A 23,887-nucleotide genomic window follows, 5' to 3' on the forward strand; every position below is an offset into this window, starting at 1 on the left:
TGTGCCAAGTGACCCCTCCCCACTGCCCCAGGATGGGAGCCCCAGTCTGGGCAGCACAAGGACACTGGAGAGAGGGGTGGGGCTGGGGGCTGGGAGTTGGGGTAGGATCCTGGGGGTGGGGATTTGAACCAGGAGGGCCTGAGGGGCGATGGAATTCCAACTCTCAGAATCCTAAGCTGGGAATCTTAGATCTTAAGAAAATAGAATTGTAGAATCTCAGAATCATAAAGAACCTTAGACTCTGCAGGGTACGGAATACTAAAAGCCTAGTCTTTTACAGTCTTAAGATTCCCAGAACTGGAGGGCACTGGATTGTGGATTTGGAGAGAAACTGGAGTCCAGCCAGCTGAGTGCAAATGCTCGTGACCTAGAGCCGGGCTCACCTGGCCTGAGGAGCCCAGAGCAGTCACCATACCCCTCAGCAATCCTTTCTGCCCCAGCAGGTCCTACATGGGGCAAAGGCACACGTCTGGGCAGAACAGGGGACGGAGGGAGGGAGGGAAGAAGGGTTTACTCGTGCGCGCGGGTGTGGTGTGATGTGTGTATCTGTGTGTAGTGTGTGTGTGTGTGTGCGTGTGTGTAGCAATGTGAATACACCTGGGCCCTTACCTGCCCTGTGCAGGGGGTCTGGGGCTGGGTGGTGATGGAAGTTGGGGGAGGGGGAGATGGAGATCAGGTTGGGGTAAATTCTGGGGCAAAACCCATCAGCACCGAGTAAAGTATCCCTCACCCCGTCACAAGAGCCCAAGGCTGGTGAACAGGGTGGGCTGAGCTGGCTGCAGCTCCTCCCCAGCGGGGGGTGGGAGGGAGAGGCCCCTCTGGGCCAGGGGAGAGGAGGCCATGCAGGAGCTGCATCAGCAGAAATGCCAAGACAGTCACGCAGCCCTGCAGGCACGGCGCCGGAGTCGCTCAGCGTCCCCTCAGGTACAGGGCATGCGCGCTGCTGCCTCACCCTCTCCAGGCGCACACCTCCCTTGCAGGGCCAGGTGTGCTCATGCTGAGCTCACGAACCAGGCTCGTTCAAGCTCCACGGGGACTCATGAGTCCGTTCCAGGTACCCAGACGCACACACACGTGTGCACACACCCCTCTAAGAACACTTTACACACGCGGGCACAAGCACTTGAACACTCACACTCTATGCAGGCATCTTCTGCATGAACTGCTACCGACAAGGACACACACAGTCACAATCGCTGTAGGCCTCCCAAGGCACACACAGAATCCGACACACAGCAGCCACACCCACTCCATATACACAATCATGCACCCCCCCCCACACTAAAGCAGCTCCCCAAATTCAGCAGCCCCCACCAGTCTCTCAGGGATGGCAGTGATGCGGGGCAGGGGTGGGGGCGGCTCCTCTGATGCCCGCCTTGCCTCACAGGCAGTCCCCCAGCTTGCCCACCCCAGCCCCCAGGACATTGGCATGACCCTTGGGTTAGAAGATGACCAAAGCCACCTGGTGCTGGGAAGGGCATGAGTCCAGTTCTGTCCTGCCCTTTGGAGCAGAGAGGAGAGACCGAGGGAGGAATGGAAAGATTTCCCTGGAGAGATGGCAGGTGACCTATGACAAGAAGCTGGGAGCCCAGAGAGGTCAAGGCCATTGTTGAGGTGTCAGAGTCACCCCCCCATCCCCAGACTGGCCCCTGGCCCGTGAGAGCCACCTGTCCCTGCCTCACCCGCTGAGACCTGGCTCTCTGGGAGCTTGAGGGGCCAAGCATGGGGTCCTTGCCTAGTCTTGAGGGTTCTGGGGCCACGAGGTGGTACTCACGGGTGCAGGCTGCAGACGGTGGGTCCAGGGCTGCACGGAAGTAGCTGAGGTCGCAGCGGCAGGCCTGCGCGGCAGGGGCTGCAGAGTGGCTGTGGGGAGGGCAGCGGGCGCAGAGCTGGTCCCCGGGTGCCGACTTGTAGAAGCCCAGCTCACAGGCTGTGGAAGAGAAGGAGGCTTCAGGTGAGCCGGCCGGGCCACCCTGACGGGCCTCAGGGACAGCTCTCTGGCCCCGGGGCTCCTGGGGGGGTCCCCTGAGGGACAGAGGTGCAGACCTTCAGCATCACCCGTTCCTACTCTCATCTGCAGATGGAGGGACTGAAGCTCAGAGAGGGCCTCTGACTTACACAGGGTTGCAAAGCAAGTCGGAGGCAGAGCTGAGGCTGGGACCCTGACACCTGAGTCCCAGCCCCATAGTCAGCACAGGGAGGAGCCTCTCTGAATCCCCCTCGCCGGGCCTCCATTGGCCCCTCCCACCCAGGCTCTGTCGTTCACAGGGGACTTGTCCTTGAGCGAGGCACCAGCCTCAGGGGCAGGGGTCAAGGCTAAGAATCCGAGGGGGGCCGAAACCCCAGGGATGTGACCTGGGGACATGAAAGCCAGAGAGGGAATGGGGGTGGGGGAGGAACGTGACTGGAAGAGACGTGTGTGATGAGACCAGAGGTTCCCAAACACGGACGGACGTGGAACCATCCCTATAAAAACACAGACCCCGGCCCCATCACAGCCACTGAGTTAGAAGAGCCAGGGGTGGGGCCTGGGAATCTGTGTTTTACAAGCGCCCCGAACAATGCTGATCGTCTAGGAATTGCAGGCTCCTGACCCTCCCAGTCTCACCGTGGCTGACCTGATACGTTTCTCGTTTCTCGTATCTGACCTTCTCTCCAGCCTCTGACACACACATCTTGCCCCTGCTGACCACAGCAGCCTCCAAACCTGGCCCCCAGCCCCGCCTCCCCAGCCCCACTGCCCGCGAGATCACTATTCCTTTAGCCAGTATCTATGAACACCTATTCTGTGCCAGAGACACAGCCACGAACAAGGTCCACATGGTGTCTGCCCTCAAGAACCTGGCATTTTTCAAGACGGCAGGGGGAGACACAGTAAATGAGGCTGTGATCATTTCCAGAAGGAAATAAAGCAGAGGATGTGGCAAAGGGTAAATGGTGGGAGGAGCGACCTTCCCTGAGAAGGTCTTTGAGTTGTGGCCTAAAGGCTGAGAACGAGTCAGCCATGCAGGGAGTGCAGATGTTGTGGGTTGAGGGACTCTCTAAAATGACACTGCTGCTGGGCCAAACCCTCACAGGCTCCCCATGGCCTAAACAATAAAGCCTGGTGTTCAAAGCCTCCCTGCAGCCTCCTTCAGTGCCACTCCCTCTCCCTCAGGCCGAACTAAAGGACTGGCCATTCCCCACACTCAGGAGTTGTTTCCTGTCTCGGGGCCTTTGCACATGCTGTGCCTTTTCTCTTTTGTCACCCAGTCGAATTCTTTCAAGATTCATTTTAACTGTGCCTTTGATGAAGCCTTTCTGGACCGTTCCACATCTCCACATGTACACACACACACACACACACACACACACACACACACACACAGAAGCAACCTCTCCCCTCCCCCTCTTTGCATCCCTGTTCGGTCTCACCACCTGCAACATGATGGCTGTACTTTTTCATCTGCGTGTCTGACTCTCTCTCCGTGTGGGTAGATCCTTGTGAATAGGGCAGGGCCGCCTTATTCATCTCAAAGTTCCTCGGGTCTGGCTCAGGGTAGAAGTTGTCAACACTGGTGGGAGTTTTCAAAGTGAGCTAATCCGGCCATTATCTGCTCTGGGCAGAAAGACAACCCAGGGGTTCAGGAGGACCAAATGCCGCCCAGCCGGGCAGCTCCCAGCTCCATCCGTGGAACTGAACTCCTCTGCCACGGGGACCACCAGGAAACTCACTGGGATCTCTCTCCGCTAAGTCCCGTTCTAGAAAACTCAGTGCTTGAGAGAAGCTTCATTTGCAAAGATATGTCATTTATTTGATTGTACCTCTTTATCATAATAGCTAAAATTAGGTTAATTTGTAAAATTCTACAAACTTGAGAGAAAACCTGAAATCAGGAGAAATGATGATGCCCTTAAGTTGCTTCCCAGACTCAGAGGCCGTGGAGCCAGAAGGGGCTTATAGGTTGGGAAGTCAGCGAGAATGGGCCTCAGTTTTGAGACCTCTTTCCTGCCCCCTGGGGAGACCCCAAGAGGGCTCAGGCCTGACTGGGGGCTGGGTGCTTGGGGTTGTGGGGAGGGTCCTAGTTGACACCCTGTGATCTCCCCTCCTCTTCCCAGAAGCCCCCCGGGGAGGCCCAGTCCCGGGGCACAGCCTAAGAGCTTCCTTCTGAGCCCAAGAAGCAGACAGAGGAAACAGGCTTTGCACTTCACCAGCAAACATTTATCGAACCTGTGGCTGAACTGAATGACACTCTTCCTCACTGTACTGATCGGGTCCATCTTGATCAACATCTCGGGAACCGTTTGCTTATTCTGTCCCTTATTTATTCCTTCACCCAAATTTACTGAGCCACAGACCGGACGTAAGTAAGAGCTAGTGCTGCTTTCAAGGAGCTGTCAGAGCAGTGAGGGGCAGATCAGGACACGTGCGGTGACATCTTGGTGTGATGCATGGCACAACATGACAGCCTTTGTTTTTTGAGTCCCTGACCATTCAGAGTTCTGCTAGTCCTCAGGTGTTAAAGGGTAGAAACTTGGGAGCAGGCTGCCTGGGTTCCTTTTCTTTTCCAGTCCCTTCCCCCAGGCTAAGTGACATTAGGCAAGTTGCTGGGCCTCAGTGTCTTCATCTGGAAAATGGGGACACTAATAGCTCCCACCTCCGAGGGCTGTTGTGAGGATGACAAGAGTGAATACACGTGAATTCACACGAGCACAGCGCCTGGCACTCGTCATTACCACTGTACGCAGTCAGCATGAATACATCTGTTTGGCAGAGAGGAAACAGAGGCTGGGGAGCTTGCGTGCCTCGCCCCAGGGTCCCCGCTGAGCCAGGATGCAAACCCCAGCCTTTCCCCCGCCAGCCTCTCAACACCCGGCCTCTGCTTAGAGACGGCCCCGCCATCCTGCCACTTCACCGGTGGGCGGTTCTCACACGCTCGGCTAATACCCATATGGCTATAAAGTGTCAAGGCTAGATTAATCCGCTCAATGAAAATAAAATAATCTCGAATAAGAATACTAATCACCAGGCCTCGGGGAGCCCGGAGACCTGGAGGCAGAGCCGGGAATTAATGGCCGAGACAGATGGAGCGTCTCTGGGCTAGGGCCCGGCCCTGCCCGTCGACCCAGGGCGCTTCCGGAGTCTGCAGTGCCCGGTGTCGGCCGTGCGCCAGGAGGGGCTCCCGCCCCTGCCGAGGGCACCTTGCCCAGGCCGCCTGTCAGGCCGGCAAGCTGACGGAGACCCCGGCCACCTCTCTCCTCTCCCCCACGAAGAGCTTGAGATTTGACAAATAAGGTGTCTGCCAGTGGCCGCCCAAAGGAAATTAATTCTAAATCAGATTTTGAACACAGTCAGGAAGGCAAAAGAGCTCGTTGTTCACGCTGCGCCTCCGAAATGAGACGCTCCGATATTTATAGAAAGATGATTAGGGCCGCAGAAGGTGGTTTATATTCTGTGTCCAGGTGACAGAAAGGACGGCAGCCAGGACTTGAGACTCTGGGGGCTGCTCTGTTGGGTGATGCTCTGAGAGGTCCTTCCTCTCTCTGGAGGGGGTGGGGGGGTGCAGTGACGTGTGGGGGGAGGTCACTGGGTCAGGAACTGGGTAGTGTGGGGAGCTTTCTGGTCAGGGGGTTGGGAAATTTGGGATTCAATCAACCACTCCTAGCTGTGTGCCCTTGGGTCAGTCACTTCGCCTCTCTGGGCCTCCATTTCCCCGCTGGTAAACTGGACTAGCTCCGCGTGGCTCTGACATTCTTCCGTGGGTCCCTGAGGCCCGAGTGCGGTCTCCATAAGGATTCTAAAAAGCCATGTGATTGGGCTGGTCCCCTCTCCTGGGCTTTACTGTCTTCTCCGTAAAAGCAACTGCTGCCCAGCCACTTCTGAGGGGAGCCTTGAGAGTGAGACTAGCGAGATGGGAACCTGGCAGCTGGGAGGGTGGCTCTCGCCATGGGCCTGGCCGCTGCCGCAGGCCTCAAGCTCTGGGTCCCTTCTCCTATCACTAGAAGGAAGGCGGGGGGGGGGGGCACTCGGGTTGGGGAAGCCGGGACCCCCTCTCCCAGCCCTGTTTGCTCAGGCAGAACTGCCCGATGGAGAAGGCCAGGGCCCCTCGGGTCTCAGGAGGCTCCGCTCAGGCTGGGCAGGGGGCTCCAGCTTTGAGAGGCCATCTCAAGTAGCCCAGCAAAGGCACCCCCAGTCTGTGTCCAGCTCCTGCTCGTCCCCCATCCTCTCCCACTCTCGGGCTACCCACTAGGGAGGGGTGGGGATGGGCGACACTGCAGGGCCGCTGGCCCAGGCCTCCCGTTCGGGGAGGGCCTCAGTTTTGTACCTGTGCTGTTTCTTCGAAGGAGGTTAACAGACAATCACAGAAGCCCACCGACAGGGTTAAGAATAGTCTCTCCTCGTGCGATTTAAAACCGGCATCCCGCCCCCAAACGTCACTGCCTGCAGTGCACTATGAATTAATATTTTTTATAAAACCTGTAATTATCTTGCAACTGGCATAATTATGCTGCATTGTGATTTAAATGTAAAATTCAAAATATGCTGCAATTCCCTAACCCTGCTTTGGCATTTCTTCATTATTTTTTATTAACGTACCAGCAGCGTCAGGAAATGGGAGTGGCCTTGGCTTCTCCCAGCTCTGAGGAGGTCCCCCTGCTCAGGCCGTGGGGTTTCCACCAAGAGTCCTGCCCTTGACATGCTGTGGGTCCTTGGGCAAGACGCATTCCCTCTCTGGGCTCCACTTCCCATCTCTATCAAAAAAGGAGGCTGGAGCAGTACCTCTGAGTGAGGCCCCAACCCCGAAGTCAGGAGGACCAGTCTCCCTCCTAAGGGCAAGGATTCACGCTGTACAAACAAGTGGCCTGCTGTGCTCACTGGCTCAATCCAGGGTTGGGGGCAGCTGACCTTGAGCAGGTATCTACTGGGTAGCCCGCCCGACTGTTACAGCTTATACTGTCCTGGTTACTAACCTTTTTAATGTTACCCCAGGGGGCTTCGCAGAGAGCTTTGTGGGCAGAGGAAGCAGTTCAGGGCTCTGGAGTGAGACAACATGGGATCAGATCCCTACTCTGCCACTTAAGTTGAGGGGACTCAGTTTTTCATGTCTGTAAGATGGGGATATAATACCTAGCTTAGAGGACTATTGTAAGGATGAGAAACTGTGAACTCCCCGAAGGCAGGGATGCCCTGTGTCTCTATTCCTGATGCCTGGGACACAGTAGATGCCCAACAGAATGAGTAACTGATATGATGTGTACTAAGTGCTCATTAAAGTGCCTGGCACATGGCAAACACTCAAAAAATTGTCACGAAGGGACTTTATATCCCCATCCGAATAAGGGGATGTTGGGAGCTGGCTCTAGCGAGGAATGCAGTCAGGATGGGCCAGGGATAGGTGAAAAGCCTACACACATGGCTCAGAGTAAGACAGACCTGACTCAGAGCCCAGCTCCACCTCTCACCAGCTCTGAACCTAAGCAGGACACTACCTCTTGAGCCTCAGTTTCCCCATCTGTAAAATGGAATTGTAATACCTGCCTTGCTACGACGAGCCAATGAATGGATGTGCTAGGAATCGCCTTGCGAGCTGTATAGGCAACAGGGATGTTTGTCGTTACTGTTACTACCCAGAGGGAAGTTGAGAAGTACAGGGATGTCTGTGAAGGAACCAGGAGAGGCTGGAGGCCTGGAGAGCCTGGAAAACTAGGCCACAGAGGGTAGAACAAATCCAGAAACAGGCAAATGTCACAGAAGGTGCTTTGGGGTTTAGGGTCCAGGACAGTGAAGACTCGTGGCAGTTGGCAGTATGAAAAAAGATTTCTTAAGGAAATCAGAGAGCCCCAGAGAGGGGCCAGAAAGGGCAGGGTGGCTGGACAGAAGAATCTAGTCTTGGAGATCTCGGCGCAAGATAACTCCTAAGCTGGACCAGGCTGGACTCTGAAGCTACTTTGCACATCACCTAAAACTGTCAGCCTGTGTCCTGCTCAGTCCTGCGAGCACCAAGGGGCCTTCCTGCCGGCTAGGGCAGAGGGATGGTACTGAGAGGCCTGAAGGTCCCTCTAACTGTGGTCTCAGGGCCTGTGTCGTACCAGCAAAGGGCTCAGAGGATATTTCTAGTGTCTTTCAGGGCCCCGTCCCAGTTTTCACTGAGGCTGTCTGGGGACAGGCCCTAGTCTCTCTGATCCCTGCCCAGGAACACCTCCTCCCTCAGGAGAACCAATGGTCCCAGAAGCAGCCTTCACTGAGCTCTGAGTGGCTGAGCTGCCATGTGTCTGGTCCCTGGGGAGATCAAGGAAGGGCAACCAGGTGGAGACCACTAATCGCTGGGGCACCAGCTGTCTGTGCACACCAGCCCCCCCAGTGTTCCTGGGCTGTCAGGATGCCTGGCTGCACTGCCCCCACATAGGGGTCTGCTGACCACACACACATGCACACAGCCTGGGCTCTGGATCCGGCTCCTGGTCTGTGACATGGGAAACCCAGCAGTACACCGTGGGAACAGGTGCTATTTTATGACCCAAGTGCTCCTGGCCGTCCCTTCCCCCACATCCGTAGATAAGTTCCCCCTGAACACAGGCAGGCTGTGACATACCCACCCCAGACAGTCCTCCCGGGGTGCCCCTGCCCGCATAACCTCACAATGGCCCTGTACGCCACACATTCGCCCTGAGCCCTGATTCCAATCCACGCCTCCTCCGCCCAACAGGTTAGAAGTTTAGTGGTTCTGAGCCCAGACTCTGGAGCCAGACTTCTGGGTTCAAATCATAGCTCTGCCACTTCTTAGCTGTGTCACCTTGGGCAAGTTGCTTTGCCTCTCTGTGCTTCAGTGCCCTCATGTTTAAAACCAGGGTAATAGTAGTTCCTGTTTCGCCGGCTGGTTGTGGGGATTAAATGAGTTAATACGTGAAAAGTACTTAGAATAATGCTGGACATGTTAGGTCACATCACTGCTCCCTAGCACAGGTACGTACCCAGTAGTATTCCCAATCACACTGGTGCCCAGAGATGTACCTCTCTGGGTACATCACGATGCCCACGGAGGGTCCACCTGGTCGTGGTGTGTCTCCCTCCCCACAACACACACACAACACACACGTGGGTGGCCTGGTGACACGGGAACACTGGAGGTTCACGCATCTTCCCAGGTGCTGTGTGCACCACTCAGGAGCTTGCTGACCGTGCCAACCCTGCTCCCCGGCCCCCGGCATCCCTGCCCAGACTGAGCCCAGCTGCCGGCCCACCCGCACAGAGGCGCGCTCACCCACACAGGCATCCCGCCGCTCCTCGTAGCCCGCGCTGCACACGCACTTGCCAATGGGCACCAGCCACTCGCCCTCGGCGCTGCAGTACATTTTGGGCGTGTCCCGCTCCTCGGAGTGCCGCACGCACTGGCCCCGCACCTCCACCAGCGAGGATGAGTCGGCCCCCGTCACCGCCTCCGAGAAGGCGGCCAGGTTGCGCACCATGGTGGGGCACTTCTTGTAGTAGATGCGGAGAGACAGGATGGCAAGGCAGGCACCGATGTCCTGGAAGGCCAGGTAGAAGCCACGCTTGCTGAGGGGGCCCACACCTCGCACCTCCGTGTTGAGCTTGAGGCGCCGCACACCCAGGTCGGCCCCGGTGAAGCTCTCGTCGGCCGCGATGGTATCGATTTTGAGGAACTGGCTCTCCTGTGTGCTGGCGCCCAGGTCACGGTCCGACTCCAGGTAGTAGAGGTTGAAGGTCTCCTTGCAGGTGCCCAGCACGCCGGGCATGCTGTTGCAGTCCCGCAGGGTGAACTTGATCTCGGCGTAGACGCGCCGGGCGCCGTCGCGGGGCACCCAGCTGGTGCGCAGCCAGTTGTTCTGGTTGGGGCTCATGACGTTGCACACCTGGTATGTGTGGATGGGCCGGAAGGACTCGTCCACCTCGTTGATGGAGTCCCACTGCGGGCAGAGAGAGCACAGCCAGCTGAAACGAGAGGCAGCACCTGGCCCTCTCTCACCACAAGCCACATGCACTTGTGCTGGTGGCTTCCTGGGGAAGAAGACGGAATGTTCTGCAGCCTCAAGGAGCTGACCTTCCAGTGGACTGTCAACCAGATGCCATGCACCCTACAGAAGTGATCTCATAGAGTGTCACATCCTTCTGGGGAAGTGTTATTTGCTGCCTTTTCACAGATGAGGAACAGAGGGGCTCAGACATAGAGCCACGCGTCTGGGGTCACATAGCTAGTGAGTGATGGAGCCGGGACTGGAACTGATGCCAAAGCTACAAAGCTCTGACCTCATTTCTACACGGCTACTCCGTCACTCCCAGAGTTGGGTGACTTGCTTGGGGAAATCAGTGAGCCCACTGGTCCAGTTTCCATATCAGCTGCCAGAAGGACCTTTCTAATGCATGAACCTGATTATGTTGCAGCCCCCGCCTCAAATCCTTCAGCAGCAACCCCTGCATTGGTGCTTGTTGAGTGACTGTCTGATGGATGGACTCCCTCTGCTTTGCTGTGTGTGATGTTCCCTCTGCCCCCAAACTAAGGCTGGGGGCTCACGGGCTGGCCTGGATCCCACACAAGGTGGGTACCAGGATGTGGGAAAGTTGAGTATGATTGCTCCTGTGCCAGGTGCTGGCCGGGAATCACTGATTCAGAAATAAACCAGTGACCATCACTGACACTATCAACAGAGTGAAAAAGCAACCCACAGGATGGAAGAAAATATCTGCAAATCACATATCTTATATGGGATTAATATCCAGAATATGTAAGGAACTCCTACAATTGAACAACACAGAACCAAACAGACCTGTTAAAAAATGGGCAAAGGACTTGAATAGACATTTATCTAAAGAAGATACACAGATGGCTAAATAGCACATGGAAAGATGCTCGACATCACTAAGCGTTAGGGAAATTCAAATCAAAACCACAATGAGATACCACTTCACACCCATTAGCTATTATCAAAACAACAGAAAATAACAAGTGTTGGTGAGGAACGCTGTGCATTGCTGGTGGGAATGTAAACTGGTGCAGTCACTGTGGAAAACACTATGGCAGTTCCTCAAAAAATTAAACATAGAATTACCATAAATTCGTCTTCTGAGTGTACACCCAAAAGAAACAAAAGCAGGGGGGACTTCCTTGGTGGTCCAGTGGTAAAAGAATCCACCTTCCAATGCAGTGGACGTGGGTTCGATCCCTGGTCAGGGAACTAAGATCCCACATGCCGCGGGGCAACTAAGCCCGTGCGCCACAACTACTGAGCTCGCGTGCCTCAACGAGAGCCTGCACACCGCAACTACAGAGCCCACGTGCTCTGGAACCCATGCGCCACAACTAGAGAGAGAAAACCTGCATGCCACAACTAGAGAGAAGCCTGCGCGCTGCAACGAAGAGCCCTCGTGCCGCAACTAAGACCCAAAAAATACATAAATAAAAATAAAAATAAATAAATAAATAAATATTTATTAATTTATAGGGACACAGAGATTTGCACACCCACGTTCATAGCAGCCCAAAGGTGGAAACACGAATGTCCATCAGTGGATGAACTGATAAACAAAATGTGTGTATCTATACAATGGGATATTATTCATTCTTAAAAATGAGTGAAATTCTGACACTTGCAACAACATGGAGGAACGCTGAGGATGTTATGCAAAGTGAAATAAACCAGACACAAAAGGACAAATCCTGTATGCTTCCACTTATTTGAGGTACTTAAGTCAGATTCCTAGAGACAGAAAGTAGAGTGGTACTTGCCAGGGGCCAGGGGAAGGGGGGCATGGGAGTTACAGTTTAATGGATACAGAGTTTCAGTCTGGGAAGATGAAAGAGTTCTAGAGATGGATGGTGGTGATGGTCATATAACAACGTGAATGTACTTAATGCCACTGAACTGTAGGCTTAAAAATGGTTAAGATGGTAAATTTTATGTTAAGTGTATTTTAGCACAATTTTTTTTTTAAAAAAAGAAAGAAATACACCAGAAATACTCCCTGCCCCCAAGCACCTCACATCCTCACAGACAAGGTGTGGAGGGTGACACACCAAAGGGAGTGGGCATGTAGGGTATGGCGAAACTTCCTGTAGGCTGAAGCAGGACCCTCTTTCAGGGATGGGAGGGACGAGCCCCAGCAGAAGCTGGGAAGTGTCAGCAATGTTCAGCAAGCCCAGTTTGGACACAGAAGAGTCATACTGAAGACACAGTGTTGTGAAATGATCCGAAAGTCGAGAGGCCTGGGTTCTGGGCCTGGGTCAGTCTCTAAATGGCTGTGTGACCTTGGGCAAATTGCTGCTCCTCTCTGGGCCCCAGCTTCCTCAGCTGCAGAATGCTGATGAGCCAGGAGCAGTCACTGTTGGGCTGAGTTCAGTGGACTCTGGAGGGTTCTGAGGAGGGGCTGGTGGCCAAGGGCAGAGGGAGGGGACAGGCTCTGGGTCCCTGTCCTGGCTCCACCAGAGACGTAGTGCTTTGATCTTCTCTCTTGGGCCTCTATGTGTATTGTCCTTGAACTAGAGATGCTATTGCTTAAGCAGGGGGTGGGGGAGGGGAGGAAGGAGGTAAAGACCACGCCTCACGGGGCTCTGAGAAACTGTGGGGTCCTGAGCTGTCCCACAAGCGCAAGAGTGGGGACTGTGGGCATCTCAAGTCTTTCCTGCCTGACGAAAGCCCCTCGGTCTGACTTCGTCTTGGCCAGTTATATGTGCCAGTCCTCAGTGCCCTTATCTGTAAGAGGGGTTCAGAAAGGCCCCACTTCAGTGAGGCTTGAGAGGATGAAAGGAGATGCCTACAAAGTGCTTAGCTTGGGCCTGGCACAGAAGGCACCCGAGGAACAGGACTGCTATGATGCTGAACTGGCAGCCTCTTCCCAGCCCACCCGTGCCTGCCTCTAGGGACCACTGGGGAAGCAGTCCAGGGCGTGCCAGCCTCACCGGAAAGCCTGCGTGCCTCCTGCAACCCCCATCCCAAGAAGGACCCCCACGCTGCACCCCACTCTGCAGCCGGGGCGCTGGGCAGCACTGAGTCACATCTGGGGTTAAAGTCATTGTCACAATTAATGGAGCACCCAAGAGCCAGCCAGCTGCTCGCTGTCTGTTTCCTGCCAGGGACCTGGATAAATTAATCAGCTCAGTCCGAGTCTGCTCCAGCCGCTCTACCAGTGCCAATGGCCTGGCTTAGCCCAGGGGCCGCTGCAGACACCCAGAGGGGCATAAGTTCCTGGAGGGTGGGAAAGGGCGGAATCAGCCTTGTTCTCCGCCTGGGGCACTCCCACCCCAGCCACCTCTCTACCCCCTGGCACACTCCTCCCCCAACCCCCACCACCGCTCTGGAACTCTGTCCCCTTCCCGGAACAGAATGCAGCAAACCAGCTGTGCATCCCTGGGTATATCACATTCCCTCTCTGAGCTTTGGGCTTCTCATAGGTCAAAGGGGGTAGCTAATGCCTGCCCCTTTCATCTACTTCATCAAGCGAGACAATAAAGAGGAAAGTTCACGAATGGCTGTTAATTCACCAGGTAAGGTGGAGCAGTACCGAGTATGTGGAAGGAGGGGTCCAAAGAGAGGGGCGCAGCCTGGTAAAAAGCATGAGTTCTGGGGCCAGACTCCCCTGACCTTAGCAGAGATGCTTAAGCTCTCAGAGCGTCTAGTTTCTCGCCAGTACGATTGTCCTTTTCCTGCATCATCTCACGGATGAAAACTGCATGGAGCAGGTTCTGTGATCATCCCTGTGTTATAAACGAGGAGGTGGAGGCGAGGTAAAGTGACTGGCCTGAGTCACACTGATTAGAGGTGGCAGAGCACCAGCTCGTTCAGACCCAGCACCGCTGGCTTTAGGCCGTGTGGCATGCCGGACAATCTGATAACTTTGTGATGCTGGAGACAGCCCTGGATGACCCTGGTACCCAGGGTGCTTAACAGACTCCAGAATCAGAAGGGTGGATGGAACCTCAAGGACCATCACTCTCCACCCAGCTGACACTTATTAAACAAAGGATTCCCAGGCCCCTCCCCAGACCCACTGGATGTGGGCATCTGTGTGTTTCACCTGCCAGCCTGGCACAGGTTCAAGATCTAGAGTTTGGAAACCTTCTTTCCTCTCTGGGCAAGCCCAGTCTCCAGGCCCCATAATGATGGGAGGTGGTCCCTGGCTCAGTAGATAATGCAGCATTGGTTCCCACCCCTTCACAAGGTGGCACAAGGGACTCAACACGGGCTCCAGGCCCAGAGAGATCTGAGTTTGCATCCATCACTTGGAACCTGTCTGACGGTGGCAAGTATTTTCTCATTGCTCTGAGCCTCAGCTTCCTCATCTGTGAAATGGGGTGGCTGCACCCACTTGCAGGATTGGTAGTGGGGATGAAATGAGATAATGTCCATGAATTGTTAAGAGCTATGTGAAGATAAGTTATTTGTTCTAACTCCTAAACGAAATGAGGTAACTCTGAGCCACTCTTTTTTTTTTGTGGCTGTGCCACACAGCTTGCGGGATCTTAGTTCCCCGACCAGGTATTGAACCTGTGCCCTCAGCAGTGAAAGTGCGGAGGCCTAACCACTGGACCGCCAGGGAATTCCCTGAGCCACTCTTTACAGCACCCAGTAAACAAAAGAACCTTAGATCACCAATGTGATCGACCAAAACCCAAGTCTGGCCATATTCCTCACCCCCCGCTTAAAACCCTTCCAACTTCTTGTTACCCTAAAAAACAAGTCCTAAGCTCTGAGTGGGACAGAGGGACAGAGACACCCAGAGCCAACCCGGGGAGCCAGGCCCATTCCTTCCTAGCTGCTGGGTCTCAGGGGAGATGCTGACCCAGCCCACCTGCTCACGGGTCAGCCCCTGCCACTGGCAGAGCCGGTTCACCGTGCCGAAGCCCTTTCACACCCACGCTCACCCCGGGAGACAGCCACATGGCACACACAAAAGAGTGCTTCACAGGGAGAGACTGAGGCCCTGGGGGGTAAAGGGACATCCCAGGACCCAGCCTTTGTCCTCAGGCAGGGCTGACCTTCTCAGGCAGAGAAGGGGGTCCTCCGGGCTCTCGGGGCCCCTGGCCTGCCCCTCCAGCTCCCTGAAGCCTGGTGCACCGGGGCTGATGACAGCAGACTCAGCTTACTGATACCTGGGGACGAGACCCCCAGAGAGAGAGGGGTTGGGCTCGTCCTGACCCCAGTCACAGGCCACAGAGAGCCCAGATGACAATCTTACCCCAAAGTAAAGAAATATTCAAATACCAGCTCAGTATCATCATCATCATCATCATCATCATCATCATCATCACCAACATATTATTATCCCTCTGTCTCCAGAGGCATGGGGGCTGCCAAAGTGTTCATGAAAGAAGTCTTGGGTGTATGATGCGTTTGTGTCTATGGTGGGGATGTGTGTGCTTGTGTGTGTGCGTTTCTGAGCACGTTTGTAGGAGGAAATTTATTGAGATGTAACCAGACTACACAGTAATAACAATGATAATGATAATACGTTTAATGAGGGCCCACCGCGTGCCAGGCACAGTGCCAAGACCATGGAGGCCAGATGGGCCTGGGACACAGACATAAGCATCCCACATCCAAGCCTCAGACTTGGAGAATTGGGAGGCGGCACTAGGGTTGGTTCTGGAATCCCAAAGGTCTGCATGCACTAAATTTAAGAAATCAGCAGCTCTGTCTCTGACTGCTGTGTGTCCTTGGGTAAGTCCCTTCACCTCTCTGGGCCTCTGCTTCCTTTTGATCTGTCTGATGATAAGACTGTGAGTCACAGCCTCTCCCTGCTCACAGAGGGACAACACTGGCCCCACTGCCCATCACTTACCCCGTGAGCGGGATACGTGAGCCAGCCCCAGTCCCCATGGATGGTCGACGTGTCCAGCAAATTCACTGTAGAACAGGAAACAAGAGCACATCAGACCCCTGGGCCCCCCTTCCCCAGTCCCATAGGACCAGCCCAGCCTGGCCACACTGGTCTGCTCTCAGCCCAGACACGCCAGCTCCAGTCTCTGGGTCCTTTCTCACTTCCCCATCCTTCAAGGCTCAGTTCAAGTTCTTTCTCTTCCTTGAAGCCTTCTTCCACCATCACAGCCAAAACATAACCTTCTCACCTCCCAGAATACAAGCTGCCCCGAGTGCCAGGCTACCCTGGTTGGTGGTGCAGTGGGGTGGCTAACAGCTGGGCTCAGCAGTCCAGGAGTCCTGGGTCAGAATCCCAGCTCTGTCAGTTAGAAGCTGTGTGTCCCTGAGCAAGTTTCCTCCCTTCCCCGAGCCCCCGTTTCCTTCCCTAAAATGGGGTGACAGTGATGCCTGCCTTACAGGGGCTTGTGAAGATGACCTGGGCCACTCATGGGACATGATGGCATTCAAAAGCACCCACCGACGTTCGTACTGTGAGGTCAAACCTCCCCCCAGAGGACTGGCCCCGGCTTTCCCATCACCAGTGTCTCCCAGTGGGTGCCTCGCACCAACAGGTCCTCTGTGCACGTGGGACGTGGACGGTTTTGGAGGAGGAAGAGCTGCCTCGTAGGGAGCACCTGCTATGTGCTGGGCTCTGCTAGGGGAGCTTGAGATGCCTCATCTGTGGCCCGCACAACAAGGCTGAAAGGTGTTCATTCTTATCTCCATTTTCCAGATGAAAACACTGAGCCTCAGTGAAGATCAGGAACACGCCTGGAGCCCCACAGGTGTAGCTGCAGGGCTGGCATCCAGAGCACCACAGACAAGGCCACCAGCCCTGGTAGCTTGAGCCCAAGGAGCAGAACCTCTGGGCTGTCACTGTGGTGGGAAGGAGCGCTGGCCTGAAAGGCAAGTTTACTCTAAGCCAGACCCTCAAAGGGGACCCTGCAAAGTACCAACAACAGGGTGGAGAAAAGAGCCTGCCTTCGGAATCAGACATCACTGGGCTCATATCTCAATACAGCTACTTGGTAGCAGGTTAACCGAACCTCAATTTCCTCATCTGTAAAATGGGGATAATAATACATAAGGGTGGGCGAGGGTAAACTGTAAAGTCTGGAGTCAATGCCTTACCAAAGCTGGTTCCTATTCCCTAAGTCCTGGCCCTCCTGCCTCTCTCTTGGGACCTAGGAGCCACCCACTCACTTTAAGGTGATAAAGATGCACTAAACTGTGAAGAGCAGGGCTTGAATCTCAGCACTGTCTCTAACTGCTGTGTGTCCTTGGGTAAGTCCCTTCACCTCTCTGGGACCCTGCTTCCTTTGATCTAGCCGATGAAAGGGCTTTGGGCTCCAAGGCCCACAGCTTTCATTTCACCTTCTCTTCTATGTACCCCCTCTCCCAGCCAGCAACCAGGGGCTTCCAAACAACCCAATCTGCGGACTCCGGCAGGTCACAGAGGGTTCAAACGGGGCCCTCCTGGAACTTTCCCGAAGAGAGGCTGGGTGTCCTTCTGCCTGAGATTTGCATAGCTCTGCGCCTGCCCCTCCAAGATGGAGACAAGTGTCCTCAGGAAATGTTGGAGTGAGGATGCTCTTATTCGCTGATTTTCTTCCTCTTCCTCCTCTCACCCTCCCCACCCATTGTCAGGGGCCCCAGAGGCTAGCTGGAGAGAGGACTTGCCGAACCAGGAAGGGGCCTCTGAGGTCCTCCCCGGGGTCTCCAGGGGCCAGGTGGGATCAGGGGATGGAGCCAATGTCTGCAGAGGGATCTCCCTTCCCCGAGCCCAGCCGGCCCCATGCCAGGGGCACAGGCAGAGAAGCCTTCCCGCCTCCCTCCCTCCCTCCCTCCCTCCCTCCCTCTCAGGCAATGGAGAGAAAACTGGGTCAGGCGAGCTCTCTCCTCCTGCTGGCTGGGGGGAGGGGGAGGGGGCCGCACTGCAGTTTCCCCCAGACCAGCAGGGCCCAGTTTGGGCAGAGGGTGGGGAAAGGGGACGTGTGGGTTCCCCCGCCCCAACCCACATCCCAGATGGGGTCTCAGCCCTTCGCCAGCATCACCGGGACACAGCTCACACCTGCCCCTACCCAGGGGCAATGAATGTCCCTCGCTGGGACTTCTCCCCCTTCACACCCTGACTCTAGAGGCAACTGCCTGCAGACCCCACTTTCTAGACCCTTCCCTCCCCTCTGGAAATCCCCAACCACACCTGCAGCTGCTTCTTGATCAGTCAGCCAGGGGGCTCAGATAATCCAAAAATAAGTCAAAAGTCGATTCTATTGGATTCAGGAAGAGTTACAGTATTCCAGGGCTGCTTGCTCCAATTCCCTCCAGACCCTTCTCTGTCTATCCCCTCCCCTCCTCCCCCTCTGTCCCCTTCTTCCCTACCTCATGTCCCCTTCTGTGGGGGGAACACAGAGTGTCTCTCATGGGAAGCTCCAGGCCCACAGGAGGGCTCATCAGGGCTGGATAGCATCCCAGCGTTAAGCCCATCCAGCTTGGGCCTGAGTCCCCTTGGGGATTCCAACCCTTCTGCTCGCCTGGGCTGGGCTCTCTCCTGCCTCTTGCACGGCTGGACTGCAGGTCTGTGTGACATGTGTGAAGTCAATGACCCTCTCTGGGCCTGTCTCCCCACTTGTAAGTGGGAGGATTGGACCCATGGTCTCTTAGGGCCTTCAGTGAAGCAACCACTTAACCCCGCTGTGCCTCGGTTTCCTCGTCAGCAAGATGTCTGTAGGCATCCTTCCTGGGCCTACTTGCCAGGCTGTTCTGGGGGATCAAATGGGTCCCTCTCCTGCTCTGAGAAGCACAGATAATTCCTAAGCCTCTCCTGTTCGACTGTGGAAGGCATTATGCGATTTGTTTTTTTCTCCAGCACTGTCACCTTCCCCCATTCCATTTCGCTGAGACTAATACCTAAATTGATTTACATTCCCTGACGACGCAGCGCATGATGGTGAGGCTGGAGAGTTCGGGGTGGCCAGGGGATGTCAGCCAAGATGTGAATGCCTCGGAGATCATCCCCAAAGTGGTGGATAATCCACACCACAGAGTGATAAGGCTTCAAGCCTGGTGGGGCTCAGGGGCATCTCTGCAGGTGTAGGACCGTCCCCAGCACTGTGAGGGACCTGGCATATGGGCACTTGGCCAGCCTGGGGCACTGTCACCTTTGCAGGACCCCAACTGGGTAAAGAGTCCCCTCCCTGAGTTCCAACAGTCTCCCTGGCCGATCCTGGCTCTGCACCAGCCCAGCGACTCCTGGCTGTTCTACATGGAACCCATGCCCCAGGTCTCCACCCAGGACTGTCAGACCTGCGTGGGTAACCCATGTCCAGCCATGGGTACCCTGCTGTGTTGATCAGATAGGTATGGGCTGGCCCTTGGACAACGTCTCCCTCCTTCTCACCCTTGACAGATGTCCCCCCTTACTCTCTTTGAGACCTTGCCTCTTCCCCAACTGTCGCCCCTCCCTGGACACATCCTCTCTCCCAGGCTAATGGTCTGTCCTCTGCTCGGGAGCCTGGTCAAAGTCCCCTCCCCAGGGGCTCTGGGGCTTGCCAGCCTTGGATTCTGGAGGGTGCTGGCTCCTCGCCGGAGAAGAGAGTTGAAGCAAGGAGCTGGGGATGCACCACCCAATGCCCAGAGCCTTGATGTGGGCCCTTCAGAATCCTGCTGGGTGAAGAAACTGTCCCCTTCTCCCCACCCAGCCCCGGGAAAACTGTGTCCTCAGGCCACAGCTCCCAGAGCTCCCAGGCCCCTTGTGCACTCTTCCCCTTAGCTCCCTTGCTATGGTCCCTGCTCCCTGCGTGGCCCCCGTTTCATTGGAGATTATGAGTTTATCTATGTCTGTGTGCGTTTATTCTGTGCACATGCATTTCTGTGGACATGAATGCAAGTTTGAGGGTCTTTTTATATGTGTGGTGTCTGCCCACGGATGTGCACATTTTCATGTGCATGAATCTTTACATGTATATGTGTGCACACGTGTACTGGCCGCATTTCCGTGCATCTGACTATGGCGTGGGGAGGGGGCTGTCCATGCACATGAGTCTCTACAGGCCTGGGTCTATGTGTGTGAATCCTAACATGTGTTTGTTTGTGCATGTTTGGTTGTGGGTACGACTGCATCTCTGTGAGCCGTTCGTGTGTGAGGGGTGGATCTGTGGTATATCTGAGCGTGGATGAGGAACACTGGCTCTGGAGCTTCCTGGAACCTGGAAGTTCATCCTGCCAGGGTGAGAACGCAGCTCTGGACCCAGGATGTCAGTCCCAGGATCCTGCACAGAGCACCAGGTCTAGCCTCCTCCTGGCAGAGCTGCAAAAGCAGAGGAGGTCCAGGGCAGGGGCTGGGGTGAGGAGCAGAACCCAGGGTGGCATCCTGAGCTGGACCTGGAGGGTCCAGGGGGGCTAAGATGTACGTGTGTGTGTGCACACGCGTGCACGCTTGCACGTAGGTGTGTGGAGACCCAGACCCTTTTGGTTCCGACTGCTCAGCCCTCACCCCCACCCTGTGTCCCCTGAGTGACCGGACTGCCCCAGCCTTGACTCCGGACAAGACTCAGCTCTCCAGGGCCTTTCCTGCCTCAGTCCGTCTGCAGCCCCCTCAGCCCCCTCCTCACTGGCTCCTTCTCCCCAGTGCCCACCATAGCTGCCTCCCCTCCGGCTGTCACTCCCTGGCTGCTGTCCCTCCTTCTCCCCCAGTCCTCCAACCCTCCAGCCCGGCCCACTTCCAAGACCCTCATTCGCTGCCCCTCATTCCCATCTTCCCCCAAACCCAGTCCTGTTCTCTGGTCCTCGTTTTCCAGTTCCTGGTCCCCATCTCTCCACGCCGTCCGCAGCCCCTTTTCCTTCAGCTCTCTGAACCTCACCCTGCATCCTTGTGTCCCTCTGTCACTCTGCTCTCTGTCCTCTGTCCCCACCCCTGTCCCCTGCCCTGTCTCCTCTCTGCCCTGTACCTCTTCTCCTGTCTTCTGTCCCCCCGCCCTGTCTCCTCATCCCCAGTGTCCGAGCCTCAGTTCCCTGTCCCCGGCTCCGAATCCCTCAGTCCTGTCCTCCTGTCCCTGCCCCCGTGTCTCTGTCCCTCATCCTCAAGCCCTCCGGTCCCTCTCCCTCAGTCCTGTCCCCATCGCCATCGCTCTATCCCCTGACCCCATGTCTGTCCCGCGGTGCCACGCCTGCCCCCCCAGACCCAGGGATCCCAGCTCCTTTGGCATTCGGGGTCGAGGGAAAGGAACTTGAGCCTCGCTCTGGCTGCGCGCGCCGCGCCCCCAGGCCCCTCGCCCCCGCCCCGCCCCGCCCCGCCCCGCCCCGCCCCGCCGCGGCCGCCGCCGCCGCCGCCGCTGCTCACCTTCGCCGCGCGCCGCGGACACGCAGGTGGCTGCCGCCGCCGCGGCCGTGACGACCCAGAGCGCCGGGGGCAGGCGGCTCCGAGCGGGGGCCATGGCCGGGCCGGGCTGGCGGGGACGCCGCGCACCCTGGGCTCGGCCGCGGCGGCCCGCGCGTCGGCGCGCTCCCTGCTCACCCGCACACCCGGCTGCCGGGCGCACACACGGGCGCACACACCGGCGCACAAGCCGACTCGCAGCGCACACGCGGGCACCCGCGCCCGCCGCCGCCGCCGCCCCGGGCGGGGGCCGGCCCGTCACGGCGCCGAGCCAATCAGCACCGAGGCGGGGGGGGGGGGCGGGACACGGAGCCCGCAACGCGGACACCGACCCGCGGACACCGACCCGCGGACACCGCCGCCCGCCGCCCGCCGCCCGCCGCCCGTGCGCACGCTCGCCCTCGCCCGCCCCACGTCTGCACGTGGACTCAGCCGCCGCGCACCCAGCCACGGTTCGGACGCCACGCGACACCGGGACCCACGGACCCACCCGGGGAGATCCCACGTGGACACACGCGGGCACACTCTCTCTTACACACGTGACCCTCAGGCACACGCGCCCCCACAAAGTGCCTCGTGGGGTGATGCATACACGCTAGTTCACGGACAGAGGCTCAGAGGCAAACTCAGAAGCACTTTTAGTTAAACATTCTCTCCCCTCCCCCACCCCAATGACTGGGCACCCCGAGTCTCGAGTCTCGGGAGGCCTTAGAGTGCAGTGATCATGAGCTCAGGCTCAGGGACCAGGCAGACGTTTCAATGCTGGCCTTGGGCAAGTTTCTTAACCTCCCTGAGTCTCAACTTCCGTGTCTGTAAAACAGGGACAAGCGTGTCTATGTCCTAGGGTGGTTTTGAGAATTATATTCAAGGACCCAGGTAAAGTGCCTGGCATACTGCCAGGCACACAGCCAGGTGGCCAGCTTGGATGATGGTGGTTACTATTCCCTGCTTTCCCCTCCCCTGACTTCATTCACTCCAATTCCGTTCCCAGGATTAGAGATCTCATCCTGGGGAGGCTGCAGGCTGTAGGGGGAGGATGGTGTCGTGGGGCTCCCTCCTGAAGCCTGACCTACCAGCCTCCAGCCCGGTGAGCACCTGGTGGGCCAAGCTGTCCAGGAAGCAGATAAGAGATCTGCGGCTCCTGGGGACTGGCTGGCAAGTGTGTGCCCACTGGGGCAAGTCTCACCTCTGCTCTGCCTTCCAGCTGGTGCAGACCACTGCTCAGCCCCTCTGAATACACTTCCACTCCTGTGCTCACTGGGGAAGAGTTGGACCAACGGCTGGAGTTTACATGGGATGATAAAGGCCATTTGGGGAGTGTGTGCTGTAAAACAGACCCTGTTTTAAGCGCTTTATAAACTTGCGCTACTTTAAGCCTCACACAGCCCCACAGGGGAGGTGCAGCTAAGGAAACTGAAGTGCAGAACGGCCATCATTTGCCTTAGATCACACAGCTGGTTAAATGCTAGAGAGGTGCTCAGATCCAGATCCGCTGGACTCCAAAACCCACTTCTTTCCTGTGTGTCTTTCTTTGTTACAGAAAGGGGAAGACGGCTAGTATTAGGAGCCCTTTTCTAACAGCTCACACCAACTGCCTCAAAGATGTAGTAAGCCCCCTGTTAGCTGAAGCGTTCAAACCGACACTAGCTAGAGACTGTTAAGGGATGCTGTGAAGGGGGCTGGGGTTCAGGGGAGCAGATTGGATTAGACCCGGAGAGGCAAACTCAAATGCCCATGTGAGACAGGCAGGCAGGCTAATGAAACCTGCCAAGGGAAGTGTTCCCAGCTCCAGTCAACGTTGCCCTGGGGGTATGAGCCCAATTTTCTGCGTTTTCAAGAGAAGCTGTATATCTGGAATTTTTATGCGGTGTCTCCTAATATTTAAAGTTGGCAGCTCATGGAAACATTTTAATAACAAGTGTGTGCAAACCTGTGGAGAGGTGGCCACAGCCCGCAGGACTCTAGACCTTCCTTCTTGGCTTCTTTTAGACAGAAGAGTCCCTGGCTGGCACCTCACTCCTGGGCCACTGGGGCAGTGGGCAAGGTAGGGCAGAAAGATGCAGACCGTGCAGGATGCAGTCACGGCACTCATGGGCATCCCATACCCCGGCCAGGGCTCCCAGAAATATTTGCTGGTGGAGGAAGCTTTGTTGGGGGCTGGGGTTCTGCATCCCCAGGTTGAGGTGGAGCCAGCCAAACCTGGGTTTTGTCCATTTTGCAGGTGAGGAAGCTGGGGAATCCTTGAAGGACTTGGTGAGCACGAGGGGTGGCTCTCTGTCAGGGGCCTACTCCATATTCTGAATCCTCTTTGACAAAATAAGAAATTCATTTCACCAAACGTTCTGCGGGCCAAGAGCGGTTTGCTTTCAGTTGTCTCTCTGCACCTCTGATACTCCCAGGACACCCCAGCCCAGGTGCACCCTTTCCTGGGGTCTCTCCTTCCACACCTTCCCCTCTGCCTGTCCCGGGTTTCCAAGTAGCAAGTTGCCAGCCTGCCAATGGGGAGGAAGAAGCCATTAACGCCCCCCCCGCCCCCCGCCAGCTTCACTTCACTTCACTCACTGTGCGCCTCCCAGGCTGGACTCTGCATCCTTCTCTCATGTAATCCCTGCAACTTGGGGCTTTCACCCCATTTTAAAGACAAGGAGAGTGAGGTTTGCG

General features: G+C 56.3%; 1 protein-coding gene across 1 annotated transcript in view; it reads right to left on the reverse strand.

Annotated features, from left to right (window-relative positions):
* The window catches only part of EPHA8 (EPH receptor A8), a 33,405-nt gene extending 12,121 nt beyond the window's left edge, over window positions 1-21,284 (reverse strand). Inside the window, exons 1-4 of the mRNA XM_061187023.1 lie at window positions 21,191-21,284; window positions 15,773-15,837; window positions 9,243-9,906; window positions 1,775-1,930 (exon numbers count right to left, since the gene is read on the reverse strand). Coding sequence (XP_061043006.1) covers window positions 1,775-1,930; window positions 9,243-9,906; window positions 15,773-15,837; window positions 21,191-21,284 — 979 coding nt within the window. The remainder of the gene's footprint in view (window positions 1-1,774; window positions 1,931-9,242; window positions 9,907-15,772; window positions 15,838-21,190) is intronic.
* Window positions 21,285-23,887: the final 2,603 nt, after the last annotated feature.

Source organism: Eubalaena glacialis, chromosome 3 (genome assembly GCF_028564815.1).
Source record: "Eubalaena glacialis isolate mEubGla1 chromosome 3, mEubGla1.1.hap2.+ XY, whole genome shotgun sequence".
Classification (NCBI taxonomy): Eukaryota; Metazoa; Chordata; class Mammalia; order Artiodactyla; family Balaenidae; genus Eubalaena; species Eubalaena glacialis.